The 12,406-nt window shown below is 46.9% G+C and overlaps 1 protein-coding gene across 5 annotated transcripts in view; it reads left to right on the top strand.

Annotated features, from left to right (window-relative positions):
• Window positions 1-12,406, top strand: part of LOXL3 (lysyl oxidase like 3) — a 94,047-nt gene that overhangs the window by 37,779 nt on the left and 43,862 nt on the right. For all 5 annotated transcript variants that reach the window (XM_040419498.1, XM_040419499.1, XM_040419497.1 and 2 more), the window contains exon 4: window positions 4,384-4,595. In XM_040419498.1, the coding sequence (XP_040275432.1) occupies window positions 4,384-4,595 (212 nt within the window). The remainder of the gene's footprint in view (window positions 1-4,383; window positions 4,596-12,406) is intronic.

The following is a 12,406-nucleotide window of genomic DNA, read 5'->3' as shown; positions in this document are numbered from 1 at the left end:
GTCATCCTCTCCCCTGAAATGGCTGATAACAGGGGGCAATAGACTGTATTCTCCTGTCCTACAGTCATCCTCTCCCCTGAAATGGCTGATAACAGAGAGCAATAGACTGTATTCTCCTGTCCTACAGTCATCCTCTCCCCTGAAATGGCTGATAACAGAGAGCAATAGACTGTATTCTCCTGTCCTACAGTCATCCTCTCCCCTGAAATGGCTGATAACAGAGGGCAATAGACTGTATTCTCCTGTCCTACAGTCATCCTCTCCCTGAAATGGCTGATAACAGGGGGCAATAGACTGTATTCTCCTGTCCTACAGTCATCCTCTCCCCTGAAATGGCTGATAACAGGGGGCAATAGATTGTATTCTCCTGTCCTACAGTCATCCTCTCCCCTGAAATGTCTGATAACAGGGGGCAATAGACTGTATTCTCCTGTCCTACAGTCATCCTCTCCTCTGAAATGGCTGATAACAGGGGGCAATAGATTGTATTCTCCTGTCCTACAGTCATCCTCTCCCCTGAAATGGCTGATAACAGGGGGCAATAGACTGTATTCTCCTGTCCTACAGTCATCCTCTCCCCTGAAATGGCTGATAACAGGGGGCAATAGACTGTATTCTCCTGTCCTACAGTCATCCTCTCCCCTGAAATGGCTGATAACAGGGGGCAATAGACTGTATTCTCCTGTCCTACAGTCATCCTCCCCCCTGAAATGGCTGATAACAGGAGGCAATAGACTGTATTCTCCTGTCCTACAGTCATCCTCTCCCCTGAAATGGCTGATAACAGGGGGCAATAGATTGTATTCTCCTGTCCTACAGTCATCCTCTCCCCTGAAATGGCTGATAACAGGGAGCAATAGACTGTATTCTCCTGTCCTACAGTCATCCTCTCCCCTGAAATGGCTGATAACAGGGAGCAATAGACTGTATTCTCCTGTCCTACAGTCATCCTCTCCCCTGAAATGGCTGATACCAGAGGGCAATAGATTGTATTCTCCTGTCCTACAGTCATCCTCTCCTCTGAAATGGCTGATACCAGAGGGCAATAGATTGTATTCTCCTGTCCTACAGTCATCCTCTCCTCTGAAATGGCTGATAACAGGGGGCAATAGACTGTATTCTCCTGTCCTACAGTCATCCTCTCCCCTGAAATGGCTGATAACAGGGAGCAATAGACTGTATTCTCCTGTCCTACAGTCATCCTCTCCCCTGAAATGGCTGATAACAGGGGGCAATAGACTGTATTCTCCTGTCCTACAGTCATCCTCTCCTCTGAAATGGCTGATAACAGGGGGCAATAGACTGTATTCTCCTGTCCTACAGTCATCCTCTCCCCTGAAATGGCTGATAACAGAGAGCAATAGACTGTATTCTCCTGTCCTACAGTCATCCTCTCCCCTGAAATGGCTGATAACAGAGAGCAATAGACTGTATTCTCCTGTCCTACAGTCATCCTCTCCCCTGAAATGGCTGATAACAGAGGGCAATAGACTGTATTCTCCTGTCCTACAGTCATCCTCTCCCTGAAATGGCTGATAACAGGGGGCAATAGACTGTATTCTCCTGTCCTACAGTCATCCTCTCCCCTGAAATGGCTGATAACAGGGGGCAATAGATTGTATTCTCCTGTCCTACAGTCATCCTCTCCCCTGTAATGGCTGATAACAGAGAGCAATAGACTGTATTCTCCTGTCCTACAGTCATCCTCTCCCCTGAAATGGCTGATAACAGGGGGCAATAGACTGTATTCTCCTGTCCTACAGTCATCCTCTCCCCTGAAATGGCTGATAACAGGGGGCAATAGATTGTATTCTCCTGTCCTACAGTCATCCTCTCCCCTGAAATGGCTGATAACAGGGGGCAATAGACTGTATTCTCCTGTCCTACAGTCATCCTCTCCCCTGAAATGGCTGATAACAGGGAGCAATAGATTGTATTCTCCTGTCCTACAGTCATCCTCCCCTGAAATGGCTGATAACAGGGAGCAATAGACTGTATTCTCCTGTCCTACAGTCATCCTCTCCCCTGAAATGGCTGATAACAGGGGGCAATAGACTGTATTCTCCTGTCCTACAGTCATCCTCTCCTCTGAAATGGCTGATAACAGGGAGCAATAGACTGTATTCTCCTGTCCTACAGTCATCCTCTCCCCTCTGACATGGCTGATAACAGGGGCCAATAGACTGTATTCTCCTGTCCTACAGTCATCCTCCCCTCTGACATGGCTGATAACAGGGGCCAATAGACTGTATTCTCCTGTCCTACAGTCATCCTCTCCCCTGAAATGGCTGATAACAGGGGGCAATAGACTGTATTCTCCTGTCCTACAGTCATCCTCTCCCCTGAAATGGCTGATAACAGGGAGCAATAGACTGTATTCTCCTGTCCTACAGTCATCCTCTCCTCTGAAATGGCTGATAACAGGGGGCAATAGACTGTATTCCTCTGTCCTACAGTCATCCTCTCCTCTGAAATGGCTGATAACAGGGAGCAATAGACTGTATTCTCCTGTCCTACAGTCATCCTCTCCTCTGAAATGGCTGATAACAGGGGGCAATAGATTGTATTCTCCTGTCCTACAGTCATCCTCTCCCCTGAAATGGCTGATAACAGGGAGCAATAGACTGTATTCTCCTGTCCTACAGTCATCCTCCCCCCTGAAATGGCTGATAACAGGGACAATAGACTGTATTCTCCTGTCCTACAGTCATCCTCTCCTCTGAAATGGCTGATAACAGGGGGCAATAGACTATATTCTCCTGTCCTACAGTCATCCTCTCCCCTGAAATGGCTGATAACAGGGGGCAATAGACTGTATTCTCCTGTCCTACAGTCATCCTCTCCCCTGAAATGGCTGATAACAGGGAGCAATAGACTGTATTCTCCTGTCCTACAGTCATCTCCCCTGAAATGTCTGATAACAGGGGGCAATAGACTGTATTCTCCTGTCCTACAGTCATCCTCTCCTCTTAAATGGCTGATAACAGGGGGCAATAGACTGTATTATCCTGTCCTACAGTCATCCTCTCCGCTGAAATGGCTGATAACAGGGGGCAATAGACTATATTCTCCTGTCCTACAGTCATCCTCTCCCCTGAAATGGCTGATAACAGGGGGCAATAGACTATATTCTCCTGTCCTACAGTCATCCTCTCCCCTGAAATGGCTGATAACAGGAGCAATAGACTGTATTCTCCTGTCCTACAGTCATCCTCTCCCCTGAAATGGCTGATAACAGGGGGCAATAGATTGTATTCTCCTGTCCTACAGTCATCCTCTCCCCTGAAATGGCTGATAACAGGAGGCAATAGACTGTATTCTCCTGTCCTACAGTCATCCTCTCCCCTGAAATGGCTGATAACAGGGGGCAATAGACTGTATTCTCCTGTCCTACAGTCATCCTCCCCCCTGAAATGGCTGATAACAGGGGGCAATAGACTGTATTCTCCTGTCCTACAGTCATCCTCTCCCCTGAAATGGCTGATAACAGGGAGCAATAGACTGTATTCTCCTGTCCTACAGTCATCCTCTCCCCTGAAATGGCTGATAACAGGGGGCAATAGATTGTATTCCCCTGTCCTACAGTCATCCTCCCCACTGAAATGGCTGATAACAGGGGGCAATAGACTGTATTCTCCTGTCCTACAGTCATCCTCTCCCCTGAAATGGCTGATAACAGGGAGCAATAGACTGTATTCTCCTGTCCTACAGTCATCCTCTCCTCTGAAATGGCTGATAACAGGGAGCAATAGACTGTATTCTCCTGTCCTACAGTCATCCTCTCCCCTGAAATGGCTGATAACAGGGGGCAATAGATTGTATTCTCCTGTCCTACAGTCATCCTCTCCCCTGAAATGGCTGATAACAGGGGGCAATAGACTGTATTCTCCTGTCCTACAGTCATCCTCTCCCCTGAAATGGCTGATAACAAGAGGCAATAGACTGTATTCTCCTGTCCTACAGTCATCCTCTCCACTGAAATGGCTGATAACAGGGGGCAATAGACTATATTCTCCTGTCCTACAGTCATCCTCTCCCCTGAAATGGCTGATAACAGGGGGCAATAGACTGTATTCTCCTGTCCTACAGTCATCCTCTCCTCTGAAATGGCTGATAACAGGGAGCAATAGACTGTATTCTCCTGTCCTACAGTCATCCTCTCCACTGAAATGGCTGATAACAGGGAGCAATAGATTGTATTCTCCTGTCCTACAGTCATCCTCTCCCCTGAAATGGCTGATAACAGGGAGCAATAGACTGTATTCTCCTGTCCTACAGTCATCCTCCCCTCTGACATGGCTGATAACAGGGGCCAATAGCACTATCTGCAGACACCGCAGGGTTCCTTGTGCTGTGATCTTGGTTGTTATTTTTCTCCTGCAGGCAGAACAGAGACAGCTAGAGGAGATCCGATTGCGTCCGGTCATCGCCAGCGCCAAGAACCGACTACCCATCAATGAGGGCATCCTAGAGATCAAATACAGGGATACCTGGGAACAGGTGTGTGATGTGGGTTGGACCCAGAAGAACAGTCACGTGGTCTGTGGAATGATGGGATTCCCATCTGACAAGAAGTACAACAAGAACTTTTACAAGTAAGAAAAAGGGGGCACATGATGTCATCAATATAAACATGAGGTACTGTATATGATGCTGGCAGTGAGGAGATCCCCTCCCAGTCTTCAGTATAGATGAGATGTATAATGCTGGCAGTGAGGAGATCCCCTCCTATATCTTCAGTATAGATGAGGTGTATAATGCTGGCAGTGAGGAGATCCCCTCCCAGTCTTCAGTATAGATGAGATGTATAATGCTGGCAGTGAGGAGATCCCCTCCCAGTCTTCAGTATAGATGAGGTGTATAATGCTGGCAGTGAGGAGATCCCCTCCCAGATCTTCAGTATAGATGAGGTGTATAATGCTGGCAGTGAGGAGATCCCCTCCCAGTCTTCAGTATAGATGAGGTGTATAATGCTGGCAGTGAGGAGATCCCCTCCCAGTCTTTAGTATAGATGAGGTGTATAATGCTGGCAGTGAGGAGATCCCCTCCTATATCTTCAGTATAGATGAGATGTATAATCCTGGCAGTGAGGAGATCCCCTCCTAGATCTTCAGTATAGATGAGGTGTATAATGCTGGCAGTGAGGAGATCCCCTCCTAGATCTTCAGTATAGATGAGATGTATAATGCTGGCAGTGAGGAGATCCCCTCCCAGTCTTCAGTATAGATGAGATGTATAATGCTGGCAGTGAGGAGATCCCCTCCCAGTCTTCAGTATAGATGAGGTGTATAATGCTGGCAGTGAGGAGAACCCCTCCTAGATCTTCAGTATAGATGAGGTGTATAATGCTGGTAGTGAGGAGATCCCCTCCCAGTCTTCAGTATAGATGAGATGTATAATGCTGGCAGTGAGTAGATCCCCTCCCAGTCTTCAGTATAGATGAGGTGTATAATGCTGGCAGTGAGGAGATCCCCTCCTAGATCTTCAGTATAGATGAGGTGTATAATGCTGGCAGTGAGGAGATCCCCTCCCAGTCTTCAGTATAGATGAGGTGTATAATGCTGGCAGTGAGGAGATCCCCTCCTAGATCTTCAGTATAGATGAGATGTATAATGCTGGCAGTGAGGAGATCCCCTCCCAGATCTTCAGTATAGATGAGGTGTATAATGCTGGCAGTGAGGAGATCCCCTCCCAGTCTTCAGTATAGATGAGGTGTATAATGCTGGCAGTGAGGAGATCCCCTCCTAGATCTTCAGTATAGATGAGGTGTATAATGCTGGCAGTGAGGAGATCCCCTCCTAGATCTTCAGTATAGATGAGGTGTATAATGCTGGCAGTGAGGAGAACCCCTCCTAGATCTTCAGTATAGATGAGGTGTATAATGCTGGCAGTGAGGAGATCTCCTCCCAGTCTTCAGTATAGATGAGGTGTATAATGCTGGCAGTGAGGAGATCCCCTCCTAGATCTTCAGTATAGATGAGGTGTATAATGCTGGCAGTGAGGAGATCCCCTCCTAGATCTTCAGTATAGATGAGGTGTATAATGCTGGCAGTGAGGAGATCCCCTCCCAGTCTTCAGTATAGATGAGATGTATAATGCTGGCAGTGAGGAGATCCCCTCCCAGTCTTCAGTATAGATGAGATGTATAATGCTGGCAGTGAGGAGATCCCCTCCCAGTCTTCAGTATAGATGAGATGTATAATGCTGGCAGTGAGGAGATCCCCTCCTAGATCTTCAGTATAGATGAGGTGTATAATGCTGGCAGTGAGGAGAACCCCTCCCAGTCTTCAGTATAGATGAGGTGTATAATGCTGGCAGTGAGGAGATCCCCTCCTAGATCATCAGTATAGATGAGATGTATAATGCTGGCAGTGAGGAGATCCCCTCCCAGATCTTCAGTATAGATGAGGTGTATAATGCTGGCAGTGATGAGATCCCCTCCTAGATCTTCAGTATAGATGAGATGTATAATGCTGGCAGTGAGGAGATCCCCTCCCAGTCTTCAGTATAGATGAGATGTATAATGCTGGCAGTGAGGAGATCCCCTCCCAGTCTTCAGTATAGATGAGGTGTATGATGCTGGCAGTGAGGAGATCCCCTCCCAGTCTTCAGTATAGATGAGGTGTATAATGCTGGCAGTGAGGAGATCCCCTCCCAGTCTTTAGTATAGATGAGGTGTATAATGCTGGCAGTGAGGAGATCCCCTCCTAGATCTTCAGTATAGATGAGGTGTATAATGCTGGCAGTGAGGAGATCCCCTCCCAGTCTTCAGTATAGATGAGGTGTATGATGCTGGCAGTGAGGAGATCCCCTCCCAGATCTTCAGTATAGATGATGTGTATAATGCTGGCAGTGAGGAGATCCCCTCCCAGTCTTCAGTATAGATGAGGTGTATAATGCTGGCAGTGAGGAGATCCCCTCCCAGTCTTCAGTATAGATGAGGTGTATAATGCTGGCAGTGAGGAGATCCCCTCCTAGATCTTCAGTATAGATGAGGTGTATAATGCTGGCAGTGAGGAGATCCCCTCCCAGTCTTCAGTATAGATGAGATGTATAATGCTGGCAGTGAGGAGATCCCCTCCTAGATCTTCAGTATAGATGAGGTGTATAATGCTGGCAGTGAGGAGATCCCCTCCTAGATCTTCAGTATAGATGAGATGTATAATGCTGGCAGTGAGGAGATCCCCTCCTATATCTTCAGTATAGATGAGGTGTATAATGCTGGCAGTGAGGAGATCCCCTCCCAGTCTTCAGTATAGATGAGGTGTATAATGCTGGCAGTGAGGAGATCCCCTCCCAGTCTTCAGTATAGATGAGGTGTATAATGCTGGCAGTGAGGAGATCACCTCCCAGTCTTCAGTATAGATGAGGTGTATAATGCTGGCAGTGAGGAGATCCCCTCCTAGATCTTCAGTATAGATGAGGTGTATAATGCTGGCAGTGAGGAGATCCCCTCCTAGATCTTCAGTATAGATGAGATGTATAATGCTGGCAGTGAGGAGATCCCCTCCCAGTCTTCAGTATAGATGAGGTGTATAATGCTGGCAGTGAGGAGATCCCCTCCTAGATCTTCAGTATAGATGAGATGTATAATGCTGGCAGTGAGGAGATCCCCTCCCAGTCTTCAGTATAGATGAGATGTATAATGCTGGCAGTGAGGAGATCCCCTCCCAGATCATCAGTATAGATGAGGTGTATAATGCTGGCAGTGAGGAGATCCCCTCCCAGTCTTCAGTATAGATGAGGTGTATAAGGCTGGCAGTGAGGAGATCCCCTCCCAGTCTTCAGTATAGATGAGATGTATAATGCTGGCAGTGAGGAGATCCCCTCCCAGTCTTCAGTATAGATGAGATGTATAATGCTGGCAGTGAGGAGATCCCCTCCCAGTCTTCAGTATAGATGAGGTGTATAAGGCTGGCAGTGAGGAGATCCCCTCCCAGTCTTCAGTATAGATGAGATGTATAATGCTGGCAGTGAGGAGATCCCCTCCCAGTCTTCAGTATAGATGAGATGTATAATGCTGGCAGTGAGGAGATCCCCTCCTATATCTTCAGTATAGATGAGATGTATAATGCTGGCAGTGAGGAGATCCCCTCCTAGATCTTCAGTATAGATGAGATGTATAATGCTGGCAGTGATGAGATCCCCTCCTAGATCTTCAGTATAGATGAGATGTATAATGCTGGCAGTGAGGAGATCCCCTCCTAGATCTTCAGTATAGATGAGGTGTATAATGCTGGCAGTGAGGAGATCCCCTCCCAGTCTTCAGTATAGATGAGATGTATAATGCTGGCAGTGAGGAGATCCCCTCCCAGATCATCAGTATAGATGAGGTGTATAATGCTGGCAGTGAGGAGATCCCCTGCTAGATCTTCAGTATAGATGAGGTGTATAATGCTGGCAGTGAGGAGATCCCCTCCCAGTCTTCAGTATAGATGAGGTGTATAATGCTGGCAGTGAGGAGATCTCCTCCTAGATCTTCAGTATAGATGAGATGTATAATGCTGGCAGTGAGGAGATCCCCTCCTAGATCTTCAGTATAGATGAGATGTATAATGCTGGCAGTGAGGAGATCCCCTCCTATATCTTCAGTATAGATGAGATGTATAATGCTGGCAGTGAGGAGATCCCCTCCTAGATCTTCAGTATAAATGAGATGTATAATGCTGGCAGTGAGGAGATCCCCTCCTAGATCTTCAGTATAGATGAGGTGTATAATGCTGGCAGTGAGGAGATCTCCTCCTAGATCTTCAGTATAGATGAGATGTATAATGCTGGCAGTGAGGAGATCCCCTCCTAGATCTACAGTATAGATGAGGTGTATAATGCTGGCAGTGAGGAGATCCCCTCCCATATCTTCAGTATAGATGAGGTGTATAATGCTGGCAGTGAGGAGATCACCTCCCAGTCTTCAGTATAGATGAGATGTATAATGCTGGCAGTGAGGAGATCCCCTCCTAGATCTTCAGTATAGATGAGATGTATAATGCTGGCAGTGAGGAGATCCCCTCCTATATCTTCAGTATAAATGAGATGTATAATGCTGGCAGTGAGGAGATCCCCTCCTAGATCTTCAGTATAGATGAGATGTATAATGCTGGCAGTGAGGAGATCCCCTCCCAGATCATCAGTATAGATGAGGTGTATAATGCTGGCAGTGAGGAGATCCCCTCCTAGATCTTCAGTATAGATGAGATGTATAATGCTGGCAGTGAGAAGATCCCCTCCCAGTCTTCAGTATAGATGAGATGTATAATGCTGGCAGTGAGGAGATCCCCTCCCAGTCTTCAGTATAGATGAGGTGTATAATGCTGGCAGTGAGGAGATCCCCTCCTAGATCTTCAGTATAGATGAGATGTATAATGCTGGCAGTGAGGAGATCCCCTCCCAGATCTTCAGTATAGATGAGATGTATAATGCTGGCAGTGAGGAGATCCCCTCCCAGTCTTCAGTATAGATGAGATGTATAATGCTGGCAGTGAGGAGATCCCCTCCCAGTCTTCAGTATAGATGAGATGTATAATGCTGGCAGTGAGGAGATCCCCTCCCAGTCTTCAGTATAGATGAGATGTATAATGCTGGCAGTGAGGAGATCTCCTCCTAGATCTTCAGTATAGATGAGATGTATAATGCTGGCAGTGAGGAGATCCCCTCCTATATCTTCAGTATAGATGAGATGTATAATGCTGGCAGTGAGGAGATACCCTCCTAGATCTTCAGTATAGATGAGATGTATAATGCTGGCAGTGAGGAGATCCCCTCCCAGATCATCAGTATAGATGAGATGTATAATGCTGGCAGTGAGGAGATCCCCTCCCAGATCTTCAGTATAGATGAGATGTATAATGCTGGCAGTGAGGAGATCCCCTCCCAGTCTTCAGTATAGATGAGATGTATAATGCTGGCAGTGAGGAGATCCCCTCCCAGTCTTCAGTATAGATGAGATGTATAATGCTGGCAGTGAGGAGATCCCCTCCCAGTCTTCAGTATAGATGAGGTGTATAATGCTGGCAGTGAGGAGATCCCCTCCTAGATCTTCAGTATAGATGAGGTGTATAATGCTGGCAGTGAGGAGAACCCCTCCTAGATCTTCAGTATAGATGAGATGTATAATGCTGGCAGTGAGGAGATCCCCTCCCAGTCTTCAGTATAGATGAGGTGTATAATGCTGGCAGTGAGGAGATCCCCTCCTAGATCTTCAGTATAGATGAGGTGTATAATGCTGGCAGTGAGGAGATCCCCTCCCAGTCTTCAGTATAGATGAGGTGTATAATGCTGGCAGTGAGGAGATCCCCTCCTAGATCTTCAGTATAGATGAGATGTATAATGCTGGCAGTGAGGAGATCCCCTCCCAGTCTTCAGTATAGATGAGGTGTATAATGCTGGCAGTGAGGAGATCCCCTCCTATATCTTCAGTATAAATGAGATGTATAATGCTGGCAGTGAGGAGATCCCCTCCCAGTCTTCAGTATAGATGAGATGTATAATGCTGGCAGTGAGGAGATCCCCTCCCAGATCATCAGTATAGATGAGGTGTATAATGCTGGCAGTGAGGAGATCCCCTCCTAGATCTTCAGTATAGATGAGGTGTATAATGCTGGCAGTGAGGAGATCTCCTCCTAGATCTTCAGTATAGATGAGATGTATAATGCTGGCAGTGAGGAGATCCCCTCCCAGTCTTCAGTATAGATGAGATGTATAATGCTGGCAGTGAGGAGATCCCCTCCTAGATCTTCAGTATAGATGAGGTGTATAATGCTGGCAGTGAGGAGATCTCCTCCTAGATCTTCAGTATAGATGAGATGTATAATGCTGGCAGTGAGGAGATCCCCTCCTAGATCTTCAGTATAGATGAGATGTATAATGCTGGCAGTGAGGAGATCCCCTCCTAGATCTTCAGTATAGATGAGGTGTATAATGCTGGCAGTGAGGAGATCCCCTCCCAGATCTTCAGTATAGATGAGGTGTATAATGCTGGCAGTGAGGAGATCCCCTCCTAGATCTTCAGTATAGATGAGATGTATAATGCTGGCAGTGAGGAGATCCCCTCCCAGATCTTCAGTATAGATGAGGTGTATAATGCTGGCAGTGAGGAGATCCCCTCCCAGATCTTCAGTATAGATGAGATGTATAATGCTGGCAGTGAGGAGATCCCCTCCCAGTCTTCAGTATAGATGAGGTGTATAATGCTGGCAGTGAGGAGATCTCCTCCTAGATCTTCAGTATAGATGAGATGTATAATGCTGGCAGTGAGGAGATCCCCTCCTAGATCTTCAGTATAGATGAGGTGTATAATGCTGGCAGTGAGGAGATCCCCTCCCAGTCTTCAGTATAGATGAGGTGTATAATGCTGGCAGTGAGGAGATCCCCTCCCAGTCTTCAGTATAGATGAGGTGTATAATGCTGGCAGTGAGGAGATCCCCTCCCAGATCTTCAGTATAGATGAGATGTATAATGCTGGCAGTGAGGAGATCCCCTCCCAGTCTTCAGTATAGATGAGATGTATAATGCTGGCAGTGAGGAGATCTCCTCCTAGATCTTCAGTATAGATGAGATGTATAATGCTGGCAGTGAGGAGATCCCCTCCTAGATCTTCAGTATAGATGAGGTGTATAATGCTGGCAGTGAGGAGATCCCCTCCCAGATCTTCAGTATAGATGAGGTGTATAATGCTGGCAGTGAGGAGATCCCCTCCCAGTCTTCAGTATAGATGAGGTGTATAATGCTGGCAGTGAGGAGATCCCCTCCTAGATCTTCAGTATAGATGAGGTGTATAATGCTGGCAGTGAGGAGATACCCTCCTAGATCTTCAGTATAGATGAGGTGTATAATGCTGGCAGTGAGGAGAACCCCTCTTAGATCTTCAGTATAGATGAGATGTATAATGCTGGCAGTGAGGAGATCCCCTCCTAGATCTTCAGTATAGATGAGGTGTATAATGCTGGCAGTGAGGAGATCCCCTCCCAGTCTTCAGTATAGATGAGGTGTATAATGCTGGCAGTGACGAGATCCCCTCCTAGATCTTCAGTATAGATGAGGTGTATAATGCTGGCAGTGAGGAGATCCCCTCCTAGATCTTCAGTATAAATGAGATGTATAATGCTGGCAGTGAGGAGATCCCCTCCCAGATCTTCAGTATAGATGAGATGTATAATGCTGGCAGTGAGGAGATCCCCTCCTAGATCTTCAGTATAGATGAGATGTATAATGCTGGCAGTGAGGAGATCCCCTCCCAGTCTTCAGTATAGATGAGGTGTATAATGCTGGCAGTGAGGAGATCCCCTCCCAGATCTTCAGTATAGATGAGGTGTATAATGCTGGCAGTGAGGAGATCCCCTCCCAGTCTTCAGTATAGATGAGGTGTATAATGCTGGCAGTGAGGAGATCCCCTCCCAGTCTTCAGTAT

Source organism: Bufo bufo, chromosome 2, assembly GCF_905171765.1.
Source record: "Bufo bufo chromosome 2, aBufBuf1.1, whole genome shotgun sequence".
In the NCBI taxonomy this organism is placed as follows: domain Eukaryota; kingdom Metazoa; phylum Chordata; class Amphibia; order Anura; family Bufonidae; genus Bufo; species Bufo bufo.
The sequence above is the reverse complement of the archived record's forward strand: the minus strand, read 5'-3'. Positions and strand labels throughout refer to the sequence as shown.